Below are 24,581 nucleotides of genomic sequence, written 5' to 3'. Positions count from 1 at the left end.
ACCATTTCTGTCCTTTATTGAGCCCATCTTTGCATGAAATGTTCCCTTGGTATCTCTCATTTTCTTGAAGAGATCTCTAGTCTTTCCCATTCTGTTCTTTTCCTCTATTTCTTTGCATTGATCGCCGAGGAAGGCTTTCTTATCTCTTCTTGCTATTCTTTGGAACTCTGCATTCAGATGCTTATATCTTTCCTTTTCTCCTTGGCTTTTTGCCTCTCTTCTTTTCACAGCTATTTGTAAGGCCTCCTCAGACAGCCATTTTGCTTTTTTGCATTTCTTTTCCATGGGGATGGTCTTGATCCCTGTCTGCTGTACAATGTCACGAACCTCTGTCCATAGTTCATCAGGCACTCTATCTATCAGATCTAGGCCCTTAAATCTATTTCTCACTTCCACTGTATAATCATAAGGGATTCGATTGAGGTCATACCTGAATGGTCTAGCAGTTTTCCCTACTTTCTTCAATTTGAGTCTGAATTTGGCAATAAGGAGTTCATGATCTGAGCCACAGTCAGCTGCTGGTCTTGTTTTTGTTGACTGTATAGACCTTCTCATCTTTGGCTTCAAAGAATATAATCAATATGATTTCGGTGTTGACCATCTGGTGATGTCCATGTGTAGAGTCTTCTCTTGTGTTGTTGGAAGAGGGTGTTTGCTATGACCAGTGCATTTTCTTGGCAAAACTCTATTAGTCTTTGCCCTGCTTCATTCCACATTCCCAGGCCAAATTTGCCTGTTACTCCAGGTGTTTCTTGAGTTCCTACTTTTGCATTCCAGTCCCCTATAATGAAAAGGACATCTTTTTTGGATGTTAGTTCTAACAGGTCTTGTAGGTCTTCATAAAACTGTTCAACTTCAGCTTCTTCAGCATTACTGGTTGGGGCATAAGACTTGAATAACTGTGATATTGAATGGTTTGCCTTGGAGACGAACAGAGATCCTTCTGTCATTTTTGAGACTGCATCCAAGTACTACATTTTGGACTCTTGTTGACCATGATGGTTACTCCATTTCTTCTGAGGGATTCTTGCCCGCAATAGTAGATATAATGGTCATCTGAGTTAAATTCACCCATTCCAGTCCATTTTAGTTCACTGATTCCTAGAATTTTTCTAGATAATTATAGCATATTTCTTAGAAAACGTTTTTATATAAGAAATTATGGACTAAGCTTAAAAAAGTATTCTGTCTTCCTAAACAGAAAACTAACATAATTTTACCCATTTTGAATAACTCAGAAATGTACACTACGTTGTACAGTCATGCTCTTAGGAACCAATGAAGATACTAGGCTATATTGTGGTTGTTTAGTCGCTACGTCGTGTCTCTTTGCAACCCCACAGACAGTAGCCCACCAGGCTCCTCGGTCCATGGGATTCTCCAGGCAAGAACACTGGGATGGGTTGCCGTTTCCTCCTCCAGGGGATCTTTTTAACCCAGGGACTGAATTCACGTCTCTTGCATTAGGCAGGCAGATTCTCTACCATTCAGTCACAGCCTGTAAGTAATGACGGTCCTGAAGGCACTGCTACACATTAGTCCCCCACATCCCCAGAGAATACGTTACAAGACCCTCAGTGGATGCCTTTAATGGCAGACAGTACCAAGTCCTATATGTATGTGCTTTTCCCTATACTATTGGGCAAGCAGTGTATACAGCATGGATATGTTAGATTAAAAGATGATATTAGACAGAGTGGGACAGTGCTACTCAGATGGCATACAATTTAAAATTTATAAATTGTGTCCTTCTGGAATTTTCTATTCAGTATTTTCAGACTGAAGCTGAATAACTGAAACCACGGATGGGGGGACTGCTATACTTTTTAGAACCTGAGTTTATTTTAATAGGCTTTATTGTTGTTAACAGGATGGCTTCTGACCTATTTTTTTTAAGACAGCACAACAAAGGAAAAATGAATAAGGTGAGAGGGTTACCTGTGAGTGAAAAACTGTACTCTGTGCACTGGATTTCTAATGAACACTGGTTTATTGCATACTGGTTACCGCCTTTGCTCCAGAGAGCTAACTCTGCCAGACAAGAGACGCAGCACCAGCTAAGTATCATTGTGCTTGTCTCTGTGTATATATATTGTGTGTACACACACACACACACACACACACACACAACATTCTGTGGGTGATCACTATAGGCTAAGAGTTAAAAATATAGGTTCTAGAAGGAGTGGTCTGAGGTTCAAATCCCAGTTTTCCACTCAGTACTAGTTTTACTAACCTTGGGCATATTACTCATTATATTAAGCCTCAGCCTCCATTTTACTGTCTGTAAAAAGAGGCTAACAATATTCCATATCATAGGACTGTTGTGAGAATAATATAAAATAGCGTGTGCCAGGCAGAGAGTCTGGAACAAAGTAAGCACACAAAAAATGTTAGCTGTAATCTTTATTTACACTACTATTATTATAATAGCTACTCAACTGTTCAGGTAAACTTGAGAAGTTTAAGATAGAATTTCTATGGCTCAGAAATAAAAGTTTAAGAGTGGAGTTTGTACTATGGAGAACAGAGCATACACACTGACAAAAAAAAAAACCTGTACAAAATAGGATCAAATCAATTATATTTCCATACGCTAGCAAAAAACAATCCAAAATGAAATTAAGAAATCTATTTACAATAGCATTGAAAAGAATAAAATACTAGGAAAAATTTAACCAAAAAAGTATAAGACTTGTATACTTACAACTATAAAACACTGGCAATAGAAATTAAAAATCTAATTAAATGCAAAGTCATCTCATGTTTATGGATCAGAAGTAATATTAAGATGGTAATACTCCTCAAATTGAGGTGTGTAATCAAAAAGATCTCTATCAAAATCCCAGCTGCCTTCTTTGCAAAAACTGACAAGCTGATCATACTGAAATGCAATAGACCAGAATAGCCAAAACCACCTTGAGGCAACAAAAAACTTGGAAGACTCAATTATCCTGATTTTAAAAAACTTTCCTACAGAGTGACCATACTCAAGACAGTGTCATACCAACATGAGAAAGACAAGAGTCACTCAACGGAACAACCAAAGAGAACTGTGAGTCAGAAAAAAGCCCTCATTCATGTCAGACAATTTTTGGCAAAGGTACCAAGACCATTCAATGGGAAAAGAAGTGTGTTTTGGGCAAATAACACTGACCTAACTAGACATTCAAAGGCAAAAGAATGAACTTGGACCCCTATATGATATCATACACAAAAATTAACCTTAGAAGGGTTACAGATCTAAATTATGAAACTCTCAGAAGAAATTACAAGAGTAAATCTTCATGACCTTGGGTAAGGCAATGTTTTTCAAAAAACCACAAAAATGGCTAGAGTTCAAAATTAAAACCCTTTTATGCTGAAACGATACCAACAAGAAAAGAAAACGAGAGCCCACAGACGTGTGTGCTTAGTCGCTCGGTCGTGTCCGACTCTTCTTGTGACCCTTTGGACTGTAGTCTGCCAGGCTTCTCTGTCCATGGGGTTTTCCAGGTGAGAGCTGGAGCGGGTTGCCATTTCCTTCTCCAGGGGATCTTTCCAACCCAGGGTTTGAACCCACATCTCCTCCATCCGCTGCACTGCAGGTGGATTCCCTACCCACTGAGCATCAGCCCACAGAACAGGAAAAACTATTTGCAAATCATATATCCCATAAGGGACCTGTATCCCAAATGTATAAGGAGCTATTAGAATTCAAGAGCAAAAAAATAAATAACTCCATTAGACAATGGGCAAGTAATATGAAAAGACATTTCTCTGAAGACACAGAAGTGGCTAGTAAGCCACTGTGAGAGAAAAGACCCTGATGCTGGGAAAGACTGAGGACAGGAGGAGAAAGGGGTGATAGAGGATGAGATAGATGGATGGCATCACCGACTCAATGCATATGAAGAGATGCTCAACACTGTTAAATCATTGGGAAAATATGAAACAGAAGCCAGTGATAAACTACTTTATACCTACTAGGACAACACCAAAAGCACTGCAGATGGTGACTGCAGCCATGAAATTAAAACGCTTGCTCCTTGGAAGAAAAGCTATGAACAACCTAGACAGCATATTAAAAAGCAGAGACATCACTTTGCCAACAAAGGTCCCTCTAGTCAAGACTATGGTTTTCCAGTAGTCATGTATGGATGTGAGAATTGGACCATAAAGAAAACAGCACTGAAGAATTGATGCTTTTGAACTACATTGTTGAAGACTCTTGAGAGTTCCTTGAACTGCAAAGATATCCAACCAGTCCATCCTAAAGGAAATCAGTCCTGAATATTCATTGGAAGGACTGATGCCAAAACTGAAGCTCCAATAACTTTTGCCACCGGATGTGAAGAACCGACTCATTGGAAAAGACCCTGATGCCGGGAAAGATGGAAGGCAGGAGGAGAGGGGGACGACAGAGGATGAGATGGTTGGATGGCATCACTGACTTGATGGACATGAGTTTGAGTAAACTCCAGGAAATGGGGATGAACAGGGGAAGCCTGGTGTGCTGCAGTCCATGGGGTTGCAAAGGGGGACACAACTTAAGTGACTGAACAACAAGGACAGCAATAATCAAAAGGAACAGAGAAGCACAAGTGTTGCCTAGGACACATAGAAACTGGAACTCATACACTGCTGGTGGGAATATAGAATTGTGCAGCCACTTTGGAAAACAGGTTGTCAGTTCCACAAAAACATTAAACAGAGTTACATTATGTTAGGTGATCTAACAAGGTACTAACACAGAGACAACAAAACACATGTCCACACAAAAGCTTGTGCAGGAGCATTATCTATAACACCCCAAAACTAGAAACAACTATCTATCTATCAGCTGTCAATGGCTAAACAAAACGTGGTTTTATCTACAAAATAGAACAGTATTCAAAAAGGAATGAAGTACTGATACATCCTACCACATGGATGAACCTTAAAACATGCTAAGTGAAAGAAGACAGTCACGGAGGCCATGTATTATGATTCTATCCGTGTAAACTACCCACACAACAGGCATTGAGGTTGCCTGGGATGGGGAGATGGGTGGAGAAGTGAGAAAATGAGGATTATTGTTAGTAGGTAGAGGGTTTCTTTTTTAGTGATGAGAATGTTTTAAAATTAGACTGATTAGATTTTGGTGATAAGAGCAAAATTCTATGAATACACTAAAACCCACTAAAGTATACATTTTAAATGAGTGAATTTCATGGTAAGTAAATTTTGTATCAGTAAAACTTATTTTGAAAAAGCAGAGGCAACAATTCTGCAAACCAAATTTGACATCATTTCTGTATAGCTTAAAATCTGAATTCAATAGAAGACTTACATTATTATCAATAGAGTAAGAAGTTGTAAGTTAACAGTGGCATTTAGAAAACTATATTTAAAAAAGGCTTAGACAGTACTCAATCAAATAAATAACTTCTACATCTTTAACTCACTGAAGATTTACCTGAATCTTACTCCTACATTGAAAGAGAAACGGAAGGAAGAAACCTTAAGATTCACATTCATTGAATATAATACTATATACTCAACATAATTCAGGTAAGAAAGTATATTGATAAATGCTAAAATCCCCCTCAAAGGGTATGCTCAGTGATCCTATATTAAACAGAAAATTTAAATAACCAATATACTATATCTAGTCTAGCAAAGCTTAACTTAAATCTATAATAAGTCAAAATCTTAAAGATTTTAACATTTTAAAATGTTTTAAAAATATATTTATTTTAAAATAAATAAAATATGTTAAAACCTTAAAGATTTTAATAAAATTATAATAAGATTTTATTGAAATTGTAATAATTTTAAATCTTAAAATCTATAGTAAATATACATATAATCTACATATATAATTTCCAGCTTCTCTCCAAGCTGGAAAACTTTAACCCTATTAGGGAATAATTTCAACACGTTAAACTATGTTCTTTGTTCTTTCAGCGAATATTGCCAGTAATAAAACTGAGTTTAATAAGACAACCACAGGACAGTTTCACAGGAGGAAGCGCCCCCGCAAACACGCCACTCACTGTTGCAGTTGTGCTGTCTGTCTTCAGCCCTTCTGGCCTGAGAAAGTAAGCGCCTATGGTAGACCTCTGGTAGTTCCAGGTGGAGCAGGAGAGCTTACCCTGATGGCAAGCAACGATGCCATCCCAGTCACTTTCACGAGCTTCCTCTAAAACATAATTAAAATCGCTCATTCATTCACCTACTCAATCAGCATTTAATACTCTATGTTCTAATTCAGCACTAAGATACAGTATGGTAAACAGGAAATTCCTGCTAACAATGAGTTTCCAATCGAACAAGAAATTCTGATTAGAAGACAGTGCAGTAGATCAAGGGTCTTCAAGAGTACTCAGGCGTTTACCGAGAGATCTGCGGAGAGGAGTAAACGGCTCCTTGAAAGAAGACAGACAGGCAGAAATTAATGGATCGGGGGTGTGGAGAAGAGAGGCACTGAGACACACACAGACGGGCCCAAGCGTAACTTGAGCAAAATTAAGCACAAGAAAATGCAGTATTTTCCTGAGGGGTGGGAGAAGGGCAAAGCCACTGGTCCACGTTACCAACAGTCTTAAAAGCCATGTTAAGGAGAGAAGACTCCATCGAAAAAGGTAATTAAGGGGTCACTGAAAGATTTTTGAGCATATGACAGAAGGGTACTTTGAGTAAAAAAAAAAAAAAAAATTATTGTTCAGGTTGCTATAAATGGAAATGGTGATAAACAATTATTTCTATGAAAGTTTTCACTCAACAGTCTTATCATCTACCTACATTTTTCTTAAAACTGTTTCTTGGAATGATGCACTGCTCCAAGGACACAGTTCACTGAGACCGCAGTGTGTTCAGATCTTAATTAAGTTAGCCAAAGCGCTGTACTATCAGCTCTCACCTTCTACATTAGGGACTTATACCAGGCTTATGAGAGAATAAATTAGGAGAGTTACAAAGCAGGTTAGTAAACATTGTTTATTATAGTTTAGAGAGAACAAAGCCTAGAATTCATACATAACAAGTTCCAATTATAACTCAGTCATTTTCGGTCTTCACACAAGACTTGCATGCATTTGGGACGCATCCTGGATTCTTACTACTGTTTGCTAAAACAGTTATTAAAACGGAAGAAATAAAGAAATATATTCGAGTGACCCTCTAGATGCTTATTAGTATTTGTAAAAACATTTACTAAAATGGAGAAAAGAAAGAAACACACAGAAGGAAATAAATGACAGGGCAGAATTCGAAACACAACACGAAGCTTCTTACCAGCTGCAAACTCCGTGACGGGTGGAAGTCTCACTGACATGGTATTCTGAAGTCCTTTACGTTTGACTCTCTTTTTGTTTATTAACCCTGGGGTTAGGAGAGAGGGGAATATAGCTACGAATTCTTCTTAATGAAAAATGTATATAAGAGAAAAGCTAATTCGTTGCACTTTATATGTAAATTCGTTGAACTCTATATGTAAAGTTCAAAATATTCCCATTTAAAAATCTTTAAAATAAAGAGTATGTTATTACCACTATCTTAGTGGCATTGGAAATTGCATTAGAATAAAAATGAAGAGACTGCATTTACAATATCAGCAAAAAAAATTAGCAAATTATATTAAAATATATAAAATACCACTGAGTAATCTAAAAAGTGCAGGACCAATAAGAGAAAAACTAAAAACCTTCACTGAGGAACATTAAAGACATCCCCTTGAATGAGGATATATCATATTTCTAGATGACAAAATTCTTAAATATATCAAATCTCTCCAATTTGATTCTAAGAATTATAATTGTGGATGTTGATTTAAAATTGGTTCTGAAATTCATCTGGAAGTATATAAATATATGAATAGCCAAGATATTAACTTCCAAAAAAGTTTAATTATAAATAAGCCTGAATGTTTTTGTTTAACAAACAAAATCTTTCATATGATAAAACCAAGGGCATGAATAGAGAATTAAAAAATCCCTTCAGGCAGAAAGATGGGACTCTTCTTACTTTGATGCTTCCTGTAAGCTGCTTTCCATCTTTAAATTCTGCATTCCACAGAAGACACCACCCTTATGGCAGAGAGTGAAGAAGAACTAAAGAGCCTCTTGATGAAAGTCAAAGAGGACAGTGAAAACTTGGCTTAAAGCTCAACATTCAGAAAACTAAGATCATGGCATCTGGTCCCATCACTTCATGGCAAATAGATGGGAAACAGCGGAAACAGTGGCTGATTTTATTTTGGGGGGGGGGGCCTCCAAAATCACTGCAGATGGTGACTGCAGCCATGAAATTAAAAGACACTTACTCCTTAGAAGGAAAGTTATGACCAACCTAGATAGCATATTAAAAAGCAAGAGACATTATTTTGCCAACAAAGGTCGGTCTAGTCAAGGCTATGGTTTTTCCTGTGGTCATGTATGGATGTGAGAGCTGGACTATAAAGAAAGCTGAGAGCCGAAGAACTGATGCTTTTGAACTATGGTGTTGGAGAAGACTCCTGAGAGTCCCCTGGACTGCAAGGAGATCCAACCAGTCCATCCTAAAGGAAATCAGTCCTGAGTGTTCATTGGAAGGACTGATGCTGAAGCTGAAACTCCAATACTTTGTCCTTCTGATGTGAAGAGCTGACTCATTGGAAAAGACCCTAATGCTGGGAAAGACTGAAGGTGGGAGAAGGGGACGACAGAGGATGAGATGGTTGGATGGCATCACCAACTCAATGGACAGGGGTTTGGGTGAACTCTGGGAGTTGGTGATGGACAGGGAGGCCTGGCGCGCTGCCATCTGTGGGGTCGCAGAGTCTGACATGACTGAGCGACTGACCTGAACTGAGCAGATGGCTCCAGTTGCATCACCAACGTCTTTCGGGTGGCAGCACTACGTCTTTACCACCTGAGATCCCTAACTCTTCAATCTTGCAGTAGCACCTGAACCACTTCTACAGCAATGCTGAGTTACAAATCTTATTACTGCTCTTTCATATAAGGGAATTTTATTTTATCCTAAGAAAGAGGAAATTTAGTAACGAAACCTCCTCTGGTTATCTCCCAGACTCTTTGAGATGAATTTTTTTATGACCAGTAGTTTTTTTCCATTTTGCAACAACCTACCATGTCCCAAGCTCTTGTTAAATTTTTCGTGTACCGTGGAAAATGACTGAAGTGTTCCATCTTGACCTGTTGATATACACAGAAAATGTCTAATCAAGCTTCATCGAAACAATGGACCATTTGAATCATGACACTTATAAAATTAGATTCTATAAAAAGCTTGAAGTTAGTTGGCAGCACTTTAAAAGGAAGCTGATTGTAACTACCTCATTTATAATATTCAACTGCCCATGAAAAGCCATTTAGTAAAAACAAAGGATAAAATGAGGTGCTAATAAATGTCAGCAGATTATCTGAATAGGCAAGGGCCACATTTCTGGAATTTGTCCATTCTGACTCCAACGATGACTAAATAGAGTGATGTTCCAAATAAAAGTAATATCAGCCAGTGTTTCCTGAAGTATTCAAAAACAATCACCTCATTTTACCCAGATTTTCAAGTCACTCAAAGGGACATCTGAATCTAAAAATGTATAAATACCAAACCTAATAAATATCAAACACTTTGTTCTCATTACTTGCTGAATTAAACTAATGGCACAAAGCAGAAACTCACTTGCACTAAGAATTTGTTGTCCATTTTGTCCATAATATCTTATTTTGGTAAGAGGAGCACTATGTCCCATTCTGAATCTCAGAAGCCGGCCTTCACCTGCGGGACCATCAAATATCCATATCTGCCAAGAAATGAAGAAAAGTAAAGCTTTCCCACAAGTGACCGGCAAGCAGCCAAACCGCCTTCTGTATAAATCTACTGGCACTGGGTAATGCCTGCAGACCGCTGACCCTGGAGCACAGGCTGGGGAAAAGATGAGCGGCCTAACTTTCCCCAACTCCAATGATCTTGCCTGGAAAATCCCATGGACAGAGCCTGGCGAGTGGCAGTTCACGGGGTCACAAAGAGTCGGACACAACTGAGCACAGCACAACTCTCTCACTTCCTGAAAATCAGGCAATCTGCTACACCTTTTATTTCATCTCTATCAATGTCTTATCCCATATTCCCTCCACCTGCTAGGTTTCAGGCTGATACATTAAAGCAGGCTTGTAATAACCCAAAGGGAGGTGGTAATAACCACAGTACCCTGAGAGCGTTGTCAGCACCGTTTGTGACCAGAAGCGGCTCTCTGTGGAGAAATGTCAGTCCGGCAATCGCTGTAGAATGTGCGTTTCTCATTTGATTGATTAACTTTCTGTCTTCTAGATCCCAGAGTCCAATATGGCCACATGGGCTTCCAGCTGCCATTACTGGGTGACCATCTGTTGTTAAGATAGAACACACTAAGAAAAACATGCACCACCAAACAACTAAACTTAACAATACTTCTCTCCATTCTTTTAATCCATAAATATAAATTTAAAAAGACTATCTACCAATAACCTACCAATATTCCTTTGGCTCTTTATATTCTAGTATTTATTTCTATTAAATTATAAACAAATATTAAGAAAATTTCTATGAACCTCAAAGTAATACATCTGAAGTGTTCTTAATTTTCATCCATAAACAAGCTGAGAGTTACCTGTGCGAAATGAAATCGAAGTAATAGGTCCCCAGTCTTGACGAAACTTCATTAATGTTTCATCAAATTTAATGTTGTGAATGATAATCTGACCCGACATGAGACCAACAGCCACAACATCCACAGCTGGTGCCTGAAAATTAAATGACTCAACTTCTTATTTTCTTAATCAAATACTTTTAATAATACTGATGATGACATCATTATTTATGTGTTACCAAAGTAAGTATTAATAATGGAATATATTTCTGGAGATGACAAAAACAATGAATACTGTCACTCTGGCATACTTTAATTGATATCTGGCATGGAAGTATTTAGGAATGATTTTTCCAAATTACTTTCCAGCTTCAGTCTGGTAGTCATCATCACTCCCCCATCCACAAACATAGTTAACTTGCTAAGAAAGCAGCCATAATACAAAAGGAGCTGATACGTGAAATCAATACAGGTCATTATTGCCTGAATGGAAATAAAAAGAAGACAACTCTTAGAAAACATATCAAGGCCCGCCACATGCATGGCAACAGAAAAGGCCAACTACAAAGGAAGTGAAGAATGGTCTATCCAAAGAATACAAGAAAAACCTATAACCCATGCTAAAAGGCAAACAGGTTATACAATTAGTCTGTTCCAGCTCTAAGAGTCTATGATTTTAATCTTCATTTTATACAATAGTATTACATACAGACTCTATACTACGTTTCTCTATTTAAGAACACAAGATCAATGTCCAATACCATCACAAAATGAAATCAGGCTAAAACATCTAATTAATTTGCCATCAAGTAACTACTATGCATGAGATCCTGTGTAGAAGCTGAGGATACTAAAACAAATATGACGGCTGGCCCTCAAAGACCCTAATCATCACCTCTGGGATCTTCTGGGTAGGTAAAAGCAAAGCAAGGTGATGGAAGTGAGACAATGAGGAATGCGTATAAATCGAGCAGGTATAAGCAATGGATATTTGAAAAGACAAGGTACACGGCCTGTATATGTGTCCAACGTGTAAGGTTCTCTGCAGCAATACAGCCATTCAGACATACAGTTCTACAAACTCATAAAGACAAAAAGCAATTATATCTGGAAGAGTCTAGCATCTAATAAATAGTTAATACTGGGCACCAATTGAAGGTAGGAGGAGAAAGGGATGACAGAGGATGAGATGGCTGGATGACATCACTGACTCAATGGAGATACGTTTGAGTAAACTCCAGGAGTTGATGATGGACAGGGAGGCCTGGCGTGCTGTGGGCCATGGGGTCACAGAGAGTCAGACATGACTGAGCAACTGAACTGAACAGACCCATTAGCTCAAGCTACAAATCTCAGCACACTGACGAGGTTCTCTGTATGACCTACAAACTCACTTGCTTCACTGAAGAAAAACCTCATCTCCACTCTGACCAAGGCACTGGACTCTCTATGCTTACAAAACGATTGGTAAATGTGGATTCACACCAATCACAGAATTAAGAAACTAATTCTAGGCAAAAAGGTTTCCACAAATATTTATAGACAAAGGCACTGTTTTCAATTCTATTTCCAAAACACTGTTTTTTAGGGTAATATTTCTAAAAAAAACTAGACTATACATTATTTTGTCTTTAGGTCCACACATATGGTTGGCCCCTGAAACTGAAAGATCCTACCATTGCCTTCATTTCTTTTTTTTTTTTTTTGCCTTCATTTCTTATCTAACTTAACAGAAAAACACTGACCTGCTGAAGCGCTGTCACTCCGACTTTCCATCCCGCAAATGTGTAGAGAAGTGTACTACAAAAGAAAAAGCAGTTGGAAGCTAGTTTGCGGGGGGGGGGGGATTAACTGCATATTAAAAAATGATATAGTAACTATTTATTAAGTTCTTCCTCTGCCCCACATTGTTCTAAGTAAGCATATTAATCTATTTAATACTCAAAATAATGCTATGACAGAAACAGCACCATTTTTCAGATTAAGAAACTTAATTACATGAAAAAATTAAGCTACGATTACAAGGCTAATACTGACAGAGCCCAGAGAGACTCAGATCCTAAGCTGCTAAGAACTACGATACTTTGCAGCCTCTTGGAGAAATTAAAAAGAGAAAGAAAAAAAAAATACATCAGTAAAAACAATTTTATGTGGCACATACAATTTAAAATAAAACCTTAGAATACAGGCAGATCTCACTTTTTACCGCAATGTGATATCGGAAACCTAACACAAAAAAGGACTACTACTTGGTGACGGACAGGGAGGCCTGGCACGCTGCAGTCACGCGGTCGCGAGAGCGGACACGACTGGGCGACTGAACTGAACTGACAAGACCACCTGTATGTCACAGGACCGTCACATGGCAACAGTGATGCTGCTCTGAACTCCAGAACCAAGCCATGAATGACAGTTCACAGAGCAGAGACACCTGAGATTGTTATAATGACAACAGAGTATTTATTCACACATTAAATTCTTCAGGCACAGATTAGGTCACTCTCACAAAAAACCTAAAGAGGTAACTTTGGGGCACAGAATATTTCCATCATTATTTCCTAGCCTATTACAGAATAGGTAGTCAATGATATTTGTTAAGTTGAACAGAAACACTGACTTAAAATTAATAATTAATAGGATAAACATTAAACCTCTGAAAATCTTATTTTCCCTTTCGAATTTGTAAGGGCATTGGAAAGGAAACTCTGGATGATCAAATATTTCTGATTGCTCTTTTAATGATTATAAAGAAAACTTAGCTGCCACTCTTTTCTCTGGATAAATGTACAAGTAACAGGCAGAGGTGTTCACCATCATTTATCCAGCCCCCTAGCTATATTAACAATATTACAGACATTCATCATGTTTATGCTTGAAGATAAATGTGCTTCTACCGTGAAAACCATACCTAAATGCTAGCACTAAATAAACATTGATTTGCGTCGCCATCTAACGTTTCAGTTTATTGAGAACTAAAAGCTCTTCAGTGACAATCTCAATTATTTTTCTGATCTTGTGTACTAAAGCCTTCATTAGTTTTATGAATTCTTTATAGTGACTCAGGATACTAGTATATAGTATTTAATGAGCATTTATGAAGCTGCCTACCATGTTCCAGGACCATATCCCAGTTTTCACATATGTGATTCCATGAGTAACCACCCCAGGAACAGGTATATTTACTGAAAACTCTCCAAAAAAGATATAAAGGAGAACTGAGAGACTTCAAGAATGCTTTAGGGAGTAATACACGAGGGTAAGGCAGGAATCACCTATGTTGTAAACACAGAGCTTACTTGGATTTTACATTCCATAACTGGAGGCTCCCTTGTTCACTGCCAAGAAGTATCTTATTCAAGTAGGTACTTGGGTGCAAAATTGCAGAAATTTTAAATGCGGATTTATCGAAAGACAATTGCAGGTATTCTTCTACAAAAGTAAAGGTTATAAATAATACATGAAATAAAACAGTTTAAAATATTTTTCATACACCCATATATTTAGCACTTAAAATCTACCATATCAAAGATGTATGTACTAATATAAACCAAAGACAATACTAACTTATAAACATTCCCTGAGAAATTAAACAAATGTGATAAGGGGCAACTTGCAAATTTAGTTAGATTATCAAGAATTTTCTAAAAGTTCTAATATCAATCCTACCTAAAATTTTACTCACTGTCAAACTGGTTTATGGGATGAAAATAAGAGGTCAAAAAAAAAAAAAAAAGACACTAAGGGATCAGACTTAGTAGTTTTATAATTTGATCAAGAGACAGCTAATGTTCCGAATCAAGTGCATGGGAGGGAAGGAGCAAATATCTAGAGTTTCTTCTGCTCCTCAAACATGTAAGTCAGAGGCAAACTTAAATGAAACTAAACACAGGGCTTCTCACAGTTACACAGGAGACCCTCAAACAGAGGGGAGGGAAGAACCTGCAGCCGTGCTGAGTGGGAAATGGCACAACCTGCTATCTTCTGCTGCAAGATCAAAACATTTTTTGCAACATCACATGCTTTAAATTCCTACATGTGAATTTTGTTTTCCACTTCAGTTCATCCATAATGAAAACACTTTCTCACTTAATTTCCTAATGAACTTGAGTATCAGAGAACAAACACTTCTCTTAAACTTTAGTTTCATTCTATCTGGCTGCTGCATACTCCAGGAGTATGTGTACCCCAGTTTAAGGAGCATAGATAACAGAGAAGAATTACAGAATCTTTTACTTAAATATTTTAAAAGATTCTTGCCTCTATATGTAACTAGCAGTCTTACTTAAGATCACTACAAACTGCTCCCTGAAGACACCATGCTGCTCCAAGAGGAACATAAAGCTGAGTACCAGTGTCAACAGAAAGCTGGCTGAACTCTAAGTCAGATTCTCTAACTTCATAAAAGGCCTTTTAATATCCATCTGCATAGGGACTATGTTTGAAATTCTGTTCCCTCCACTCAAGCAAAGGGAAAACAAGCGTGGCTAATCTGAACAAGAACCTGAAATGACTGCCAGGAGGGCAATCCCTAAGACTCCTACCAAAAACAAACATGCTCCCTCAAAAGATGAGTCAATCAAGAGGTAGCAAACGCTAAAAATGCACACAGACCAAAAGCGTAAAAGCTGTAACTCATGTCAGGCCCCACAATCTTTTACCTACGAGAGCTGGGGTTATTCTGGTGATAAATTCCTGACCTTTGGTGATAACACGGGCCTACAAACATAGCACAGTGACAGTGTTAAAGAAAATCACAATTAAAGGACACTGACTCATATGCTTAGAAAAAAGATGTTTATTTTCCTTCAGATGACTGGGTCTTCAAGTTTACTATTACAAGTTGAAAATACAAACCAAGTATTACTCAGGTGTAAGTATACACCAAAATTCTCCCCACAGAGAAAATATCACATGTCATTAAACTTGGAGAGCTATAATGCAAAGCATTATGAACAGCTAAAATAGCTAATTAAAACTGCTTAGCAATTTTGTACTTAGAACCCCTTTCCCTTAAACACATTAATGTGAAACCTCTGGTACAGAAGTCATCCTTAAAGAAATATTTTAGTTACACACATACTATTCCAAGATAAAGTAATAAATGGGTTTTCTTACCTTCTGAATATATGTGCCAAATAATAAGAACACTGTCGGTATCAACAGAGATAACGTGGTCCCCAAAGGGTTGCAAAAGATGGATTTCTGCCTTATGACCCTTAAAGGTATGCACTACCTGCAATGTCAAAATTCAGAAGAACTTCATACTATTCATTCATCACGTAATATTATTCATATCAACAACAACAACAACAGAAACCCCACACAAATCCTGGAGATAGATGCTCACATTAAGAAATGCCCAACTTTTGACTACCCAAGGTTAGATCAACAAACAGCAAGGAATCACACATTTTCACCTGCTCCCCTAGAGTCCAATTAGGAAACATGGGCTAAGAACACAGAAATGAGATCTTTGAGGCTCAGCTTTTCAACCAAGCTTAGGGAGAAGGCACGCAAAGAGCTGGGTCCCTTAGCCAAGCCAGCCAACACAATTCCATGCATTCTAGAAAAGTGGGATGTTCTAGAAGGCTAACCTCTACAGCCCCCACCAGCTGGCTTCCACAGAAACAAGGGAGGGCGATATAGGACATGTCTTCCCTACAGCTCTGTCTGGACACAGACATTCTTTCCCTGACAGCAGTCCCTGCACCCGCACCAATTACAGTCCCTTCCCCCACGGTTTCAGTTCTCAGCAGGCTCCAGGAACGCTGTTTCTTCTCCTTCTGGCCCTACGGATGGTTAACAGTTTCCTACAGTTTATAGACTCTGATACCTTTCTACTCCTAATCTTCTCAGGAAAAACTACAAATTGCAATATTTTGAACAGAAAAAGGACTCTTTCTATGAAGAAAAAAAAAACTTTTACTGACTCTCAAAACAAAAACTCCCATTAAAGAACTTTAAGTTGCCTTCCTCTGCCACGGGTAGAGATGATGGAAAACGCTGGGAACAAACATCATTAGCCTGAGTCAGACTCTGAGAAGTACGGTAACTCCATCACCTGGCTATCTAGCCATCCCCATGGCCACATTCCCTTTCATTCTGGACCACCAGCGCCAGGTCATCTCTCAAATTAGTCATCCCAGGGCAAACTGAGAAACCAGCGAGCAGATTAAGACAAGAAAAGATCGTCCCTTAGGAGAGAGAGCAGAGGACCTAGCTTCTTCTATGTAGGCAACAAGCACCTGGGTCTTAGAAAATGAGTCATGGGCTATGACGCTCGTAACAAAAAAATCAATTCACATAAGGTAGTGGTACAGATGTGAATCTCTTAGGAAAATATTTTGAAAATACTACTGACTGAATCCTACCCCAACCAAATAAACAAAGTAGAAAACTCCAGAGATGGGACCTGGTTGGAAACAAACAAGCTGTAGCAGCTAGCTGCCCAGATGATTCTAAGGTTGGTCCCAGGCAAAGAAAACTGAACCAAAGCATCACTTTTAACTGATAATGAAAATTTGATGAAATCAACTTCCTCTTCCTCCAGCAAAGTGAATATACATTAAAAAACGAGGTACCACTTCACACCAGTCAGAATGGCTGCGATCCAAAAATCTGCAAGCAATAAATGCTGGAGAGGGTGTGGAGAAAAGGGAACCCTCCTACACTGTTGGTGGGAATGCAAACTAGTACAGCCACTATGGAGAACAGTGTGGAGATTCCTTTAAAAATTGCAAATAGAACTACCTTATGACCCAGCAATCCCACTGCTGGGCATACACACCGAGGAAACCAGAATTGAAAGAGACACATGTACCCCAATGTTCATCGCAGCACTGTTTATAATAGCCAGGACATGGAAACAACCTAGATGTCCATCAGCAGATGAATGGATAAGAAAGCTGTGGTACATATACACAATGGAGTATTACTCAGCCGTTAAAAAGAATTCATTTGAATCAGTTCTGATGAGATGGATGAAACTGGAGCCGATTATACAGAGTGAAGTAAGCCAGAAAGAAAAACACCAATACAGTATACTAACACATATATATGGAATTTAGGAAGATGGCAATGACGACCCTGTATGCAAGACAGGGAAAGAGACACAGATGTGTATAACGGACTTTTGGACTCAGAGGGAGAGGGAGAGGGTGGGATGATTTGGGAGAATGACATTCTAACATGTATACTATCATGTGAATTGAATCGCCAGTCTATGTCTGACGCAGGATGCAGCATGCTTGGGGCTGGTGCATGGGGATGACCCAGAAAGATGTTATGGGGAGGGAGGTGGGAGGGGGTTCATGTTTGGGAATGCATGTAAGAATTAAAGATTTTAAAATTTAAAAAATAAAAAACTAAAAACTAAAAAAAACAAAAACAAAAAAAAAACAAAAACAAAAACAAACAAACAAACAAACAAAAAAACAAAAAAAAAACGTCGAGAGTGTCTCAGATGAAGAGCAACATTAAAGTTCCCTCCCACACCATGACAATCAATCGCTGACTGCAAAATACAACACAGTTCAGTGATACAAACCTCTTTATTACGGGCGAATGCAGAGAAAACATTCCCATAAGCAGCAAAGACTAACCTCCCATCAGCTGCCATACAGCAGATGTCCTGTGGGAGAGAGTTACCTGGAAAAAAAGAAATATAAAATGAAAGAAGTAAACCAATTTTTTAAGAAATAAAGATATTTAAGATTGTGGAACAAATACAAACTTCAATTATACATATAACATCTTTAATTTCCTATAACTTAAAAATACGTATGTATGACAATCAGAGCATAGAATTTAGACTTCAGTGTTATTTTAGACATCTAATAACAACCATCACATTGAAAATATGACATCACCTTGACTTTCCCTAAGAGAATAAATGTCCAGTATCTGTGGACACAAGAACATAATTCTAAAGAATTGAGAAGAATTGAGGTTATTTGGGGAAAAAAATCCTCATTCAAATACACAAAACCCTGGCAGGTGGTCATCTAATCTCCACGTGAATGCCTTCAGCAACATCAAACTCCTAACAACTTCAGAATATTTTAAAAGTAGGTCAAAACTGAGAACTCTTAACCCCACCATTTGGAGTAACTTAAAAACAATTCCATGCTATTCTACACTCTGACCCTCTCAAGTGAACAGCATGGTCTCCACCTAGCCTTCTCCCAGGTCCGCGCCTGCCCCTCCCGCCGCTCCTCGTCAGGCTCCTTGGCCCCTCCCTCACTGCCGTGGCCACGCGGGCTTGCACTGTTTATTTCCCATTTTGGGGGCAGGACCGTTAAAACAGGAGAGAATGAAGTATCATTCACGCTGTTATTACATGTCCAAATACTATTTTTATAGGTTTACCATTTTAGTATTGCCCTTCTACAGCCTTCTATAATCTTTTTAAAAAATAAAATTTATCAGACATACACTCTAAATTCATATAGCTCTGTTTTTCTTACAAAGATCACAATTGATGGTGAAACTAGAATCTCTCAGTCCTGGCAAGCTCTTCATTCGATAAAAGAGTTAAAAAAAAATTCTTCCATTGCAAGAAAATATCAAAATGTGGGAAAAAGGAAAACTCTTTCTTACAATGCAATGATAGAATCAGAAAACCACTATTTGATAATCATCCTACTAATAACTCAGGTGAGAATCACGACTAAATGATAGTCAGCAGTACATGAAACTTTGAATAGTAAAGACTATTTATAGTGAAAGTGAAGTCGCTCAGTCCTGTCTGACTCTTTGCAACCCCATGGACTGCAACGTACCACGCTCCTCTGTCCATGGGATTTCCCAAGCAAGAGTACTGGAGTGGATTGCCATTTCCTTCTCCAGGGGATCTTTATGACCCAGGGATCGAACCCAGGTCTTCCTCATTGTTCAGTTCAGTTCAGTTGCTCAGTCGTGTCCGACTCTTTGCGACCCCATGAATCGCAGCACACCAGGCCTCCCTGTCCATCACCAACTCCCAGAGTTCACCCAAACCCATGTCCATCGAGTCGGTGATGCCATCCAACCATCTCATCCTCTGTCATCCCCTTCTCCTCCTGCCCTCACTCTTTCCCAGCATCAGGGTCTTTTCCAATGAGTCAGCTCTTTGCATCAGATGGCCAAAGTATTGGAGTTTCAGCTTCAACATCAGACCCTCCAATGAACACCTAGAATTGATCTCCTTTAGGATGGACTGGTTGGATCTCGTTGCAGTCCAAGGAACTCTCAAGAGTCTTCTCCAACACCACAGTTCAAAAGCATCAATTCTTTGGCGCTTAGCTTTCTTTATAGTCCAACTCTCACATCCATACACGACCACTGGAAAAACCACAGCCTTGACTAGATGGACCTTTGCTGGCAAAGTAATGTCTCTGCTTTTAAAAATGCTGTCTAGGTTGGTCTTAACTTTCCTTCCAATGTGTAAGCATGGTAGGCAGATGCTTTACCGTCTGAGACGTAAAGCATCTACCTACAATGAGGAAGACTCGGGTTCAATCCCTGGGTCACAAAGATCCCCTGGAGAAGGAAATGGCAATCCACTCCAGTACTCTTGCTTGGGAAATCCCATGGATGGAGGAACGTGGTAGGCTACAGTCCATGGGGTCGCAAAGAGTTGGACAGGACTGAGCGACTTCACTTTCACTCTCAATGTATCTTACCACATGCACTTATTACATTTATTAGCTACAAGGGCAAGTCTTCAAAAGGAGCTGCTTGATAAATGTCACCTTAACCAAATGATCAAAGTTTTCACTGCCAGGAAAAAGCAATAGCATGTGCCTCCTGATATGGTTCGCTGAGAATTCAGCATCATTTCTTTGCTACTCTTGCAACACCGCAGAACCTGAATCTAAGAATGATGAAGTATCAGAAAAAGTCAAATTGAAAAATATTCTTTAGAAAAGACTAGCCTACACTACTCTAAAAGTATCAATGTTGTAAACCACAAAGAAAGAGATGAATTAGTTTAAAGAAGACCAAAGAGAAATGACAACTGAAAGTAACAAACAATCCTGTCCTGGATGTTTTTGTTAGCTATGTACGTTTACCATAAATACACGCCTAAGTCTTTACGTTTCACAAGTCTTAGATTTAACTCAGAATTTTAAAAGAATGTTAAAAGATACTGAACATGCACAAATTCAGGATCAAGTCTATACTTACTTACTGCAACCAGACTAAGTTTCTGAACCTGTTTTTAAAAAAGAGAACAAATGATTAAATTTTTACTAACAAAAATATTATAATAATTTAGCACTTAAAGATTAAGCTCTAACCTCATACATAAATTTGCTATGCGGTCCTTCATTAAAAAGACACTTACTGATGATACTAATTTTCATTATTAGCAGATTAGTCACTCAGTTCAGTTCAGTCGCTCAGTCCTGTCCAACTCTTTGAGGCTCCACAGACTGTAGCCCACCAGGCTCCTCTGTCCATTGAGTTCTCCAGGCAAGAATACTGGAGTGGGTAGCCATGCCTTTCTCCAGGGGATCTTCCTGACCCAGGGCTCGAACTCAGGTCTCCTGCGTTGCAGGCAGATTCTTTTACAATCTGAGCCACCAGGGAAGCCCATTCTCATTATTAGGGAAGTTTATATTTTCTACTATTTCATCAGTGATGGAGGGTAGGCATCATGTATAGTTTTGTATATGGGTCATGTAATAGAAATATTTTAAGGCTTTGCAATCTGTGTGGTCTTTGTTGCAATCACTCAACTGATAATACATCACAGAAGCAGCCACATATGGTAAAAAAATATATATACGCATGACTGTATTTCAATAAATTTGATTTATGGATATATAATAATAATTTCTTAAACTGTCATATGCTGTGAAATATTATTTTTCTTTTGATATTTCCCGGCCATTTAAAAACGGCAAAACCATCTAGCTCAGAAGCATAGAGCACAGAAGGGTGTAAGACTAAAAGTGCCCTTGAAGATGAATTAAATAATCTATGTTTCTTAATTGAGAGTAGACACACACACACATAAAAAAAAATGTGATAGGTCATACAAAAACAAAATGTTGGCAGAACTGGCTTGCAGGCTGTAGTTTGTGGGCCCCAACCTATGGTTACTGATCCAGCTATGTGACTCGCCTCCATCGCTGTGATGGCCTTCCCTTTCCGTTCCTCACTTGCTCTTCCACTAATTCTACCTGCTATCAACAACCAGTTCCTCTTGCTAACAAGCCACCTGATTTTCACAATGCTTCAAGGAAAGCTTATATTTTCTAGGAGTACAACTTTACATCAGTTTCCAGGAAAAGTGCTTAATTAACACTGACTAGTTTTAACCTCCTCAAGTAAGGCCCCACCTTTCACAAAGCATACCTTCATCCAGAGAAGACGAAAGAAGAAACAGCAACAAAAGGCTATTTCAAAGACTGATGATATATTTTAGAGGAAAAACCATCAGTAACAAGCAGGAAGGCCTTGGGCAAGTACCAGTTTTTTCTGAGATCTAGTTTCCTAGTCCATGTAAGGGTGCTACAAAATAACGAACATTCTTCTTGGAAAGAAACGCTGCAAGGTTTTGAGGAGGTGGCACCGCTGAACTCCGTCACGGTGGCAGAAAACAGATGCTCAGGGGAAGTCTAGGGAAATTAGTCTGCTATCAAATGTGGAGAGCCGCGAAAACCGTCACTAATCTCACCCTCCCGTTATCCCAGTGGATTTTAGCCCGCATCTCTAACGCGGTTCTCCGCAGGAACTGCACAATGAGCTGGCTTACAACTCTAATTAAAAGGGGGCGGGCGAGCAGTTTCCTTCACCACATTTATTTCCAACCTCTGCCGCAGAACTGCGACCTTCTCCGGGACCTCCCCCAGCCCGACCGCCGCCGGAGCATGTGCGGTCCACACACGGACGGCCTGGGCGGAGGGCGGCGCGACCCCGGGGCACTCACATCGTAGGTGTGGAAGCTCTTGCCCACGCACGTGGTCACGTAGAACCTGCGCTTCAGCGCACTGAAGCGCACCGCGTGGGGAATGTCGCTGCTGAAGAGCCCCAAGGCCCGGAACCCGGCGAAAAGGGCGCTGGCGGTGCGTTCGCCCGGGCCCCGCTCCATCACGACCGTCGACGGCTGCCTCGCGCCTACAGTCCCTGGGAGACCGCGCGCCCGTGCCCGTCGGCGCGTCTGCCTCAGCACAACCCTCGGCCGCCGCTTCCGGCGCCCTGCCGCTTCCGGTGCTCGCTGCCAATCGAGCGAGCGGCGGCTGTCTTCGGTGCAGCTGAAAAGTAGCTCCCCGCGGGACGCGAAGGGGAACCAACACTTGGGTTCCGCGTTCCCGCCGTCCCCGACTGGCAGACACTGAGGTCGCTTTCCCGCGGGCCTCGAGGGGCGGCGCCGAGTGGGGAAGCCCGGCGGCCGGGGGAGTGAGGGGACGCGGAAGTCTTAGCCCGGGCTTTCCGGACGGACGCGTCTAATCCGACTGGGGCTGGGGGGCGTTTCTAAAGGCCCAGTGCCTCTCGGTGGCTCGGCTGGTGGAGAGTCCGCCTGCAGCGTAGGAGACCGGGGATCGATCCCTGAGTCTGGAGGATGCGCTGGCGGAGGGACCGGCTGCCCCCTCCAGTGTTCTGGAGAATTCCAGGGAGGTCTCAAAGAGGCGGACACGACTGAGCGACGCTCACTTTTTTAAACGCCCTTATCTTGTGGAGATATGTGTTTATGGATGAAATTATGTATCTGGGAATTTGCTTTCAAAATAATTGGACATGAGGTCCAGGGTTTGTATGACCTGCATCTTTTTTAATACTATAAAAGTATCAGTTCTGTTCAGTCGCTCAGTCGTGTCCGACTCTTTATGACCCCATGAATTGCAGCACGCCAGGCCTCCCTGTCCATCACCAGCTCCCGGAGTTCACTCAGACTCACGTCCATCGAGTCAGTGATGCCATCCAGCCATCTCATCCTCGGTCGTCCCCTTCTCCTCCTGCCCCCAATCCCTCCCAGCATCAGAGTCTTTTCCAATGAGTCAACTCTTTGCATGAGGTGGTCAAAGTACTGGAGTTTCAGCTTTCGCATCGTTCCTTCCAAAGAAATCCCAGGGCTGATCTCCTTCAGAATGGACTGGTTGGATCTCCTTGCAGTCCAAGGGACTCTCAAGAGTCTTCTCCAACACCACAGTTCAAGAGCATCAATTCTTCGGCTCTCAGCCTTCTTCACAGTCCAACTCTCACACCCATACATGACCACAGGAAAAACCACAGCCTTGACTAGACGGACCTTAGTCGGCAAAGTAATGTCTCTGCTTTTGAATATGCTATCTAGGTTGGTCATAACTTTCCTTCCAATGAGTAAGTGCCTTTTAATTTCATGGCTGCAATCACCATCTGCAGTGATTTTGGAGCCCCCCAAAATAAAGTCAGCCACCGTGTCCACTGTCTCCCCATCTATTTGCCATGAAGTGATGGGACCAGATGCCATGATCTTCGTTTTATGAATGTTGAGCTTTAAGCCAGCTTTTTCACTCTCCTCTTTCACTTTCATCAAGAGGCTTTTTATATTAAAGACTGTTAATTGTTGAATCTGGGGGAATGGCTGTGTGAGAGAGCATAACACTGCTCTTACGCTTCCATATGAAATTTAACTTTGCCATAGTAAAAGTGTTGTTTATGTTCTACAGAGTTTGTTTAAGGTGAATTATAAATTGGAGTATTAATGGATTATTTTTTACCTATGAGCCATATAAATATGTACAAATGGTTTTAATTATCAGGTAAGCAATAAGAATGTTCTAAATTGTGTACAATGCAAATGCTGTGTTTATCATTGCAAAAAAAAAAGTCTTCTGTCCATAATGGCAATTTGGGGGGAAAATTGAAAAAGTTTCCTAGTCAGGACTTTACAGTTCACAAAGCCTTTGATAATATCCATGGCTGATGATTTGAATGCAGAATTGATGCTTCTGAACTGTGGTGTTGGAGAAGACTCTTGAGAATCCCTTGGACTGCAAGGAGATCCAACCAGTCCATTCTA

General features: G+C 40.0%; 1 protein-coding gene across 1 annotated transcript in view; it reads right to left on the bottom strand.

Annotated features, from left to right (window-relative positions):
• WDR36 (WD repeat domain 36) overlaps window positions 1-22,768 on the bottom strand; it is a 44,850-nt gene extending 22,082 nt beyond the window's left edge. Inside the window, exons 1-12 of the mRNA XM_004009570.6 lie at window positions 22,509-22,768; window positions 20,759-20,786; window positions 18,138-18,238; window positions 15,707-15,824; window positions 13,888-14,020; window positions 12,337-12,391; window positions 10,613-10,745; window positions 10,174-10,349; window positions 9,646-9,766; window positions 9,090-9,155; window positions 7,258-7,344; window positions 6,018-6,163 (exon numbers count right to left, since the gene is read on the bottom strand). Coding sequence (XP_004009619.1) covers window positions 6,018-6,163; window positions 7,258-7,344; window positions 9,090-9,155; window positions 9,646-9,766; window positions 10,174-10,349; window positions 10,613-10,745; window positions 12,337-12,391; window positions 13,888-14,020; window positions 15,707-15,824; window positions 18,138-18,238; window positions 20,759-20,786; window positions 22,509-22,670 — 1,326 coding nt within the window. The 5' untranslated portion in view covers window positions 22,671-22,768. The remainder of the gene's footprint in view (window positions 1-6,017; window positions 6,164-7,257; window positions 7,345-9,089; window positions 9,156-9,645; window positions 9,767-10,173; window positions 10,350-10,612; window positions 10,746-12,336; window positions 12,392-13,887; window positions 14,021-15,706; window positions 15,825-18,137; window positions 18,239-20,758; window positions 20,787-22,508) is intronic.
• Window positions 22,769-24,581: the final 1,813 nt, after the last annotated feature.

Source organism: Ovis aries, chromosome 5 (genome assembly GCF_016772045.2).
Source record: "Ovis aries strain OAR_USU_Benz2616 breed Rambouillet chromosome 5, ARS-UI_Ramb_v3.0, whole genome shotgun sequence".
NCBI classification, from domain to species: domain Eukaryota; kingdom Metazoa; phylum Chordata; class Mammalia; order Artiodactyla; family Bovidae; genus Ovis; species Ovis aries.
The sequence above is the reverse complement of the archived record's forward strand: the minus strand, read 5'-3'. Positions and strand labels throughout refer to the sequence as shown.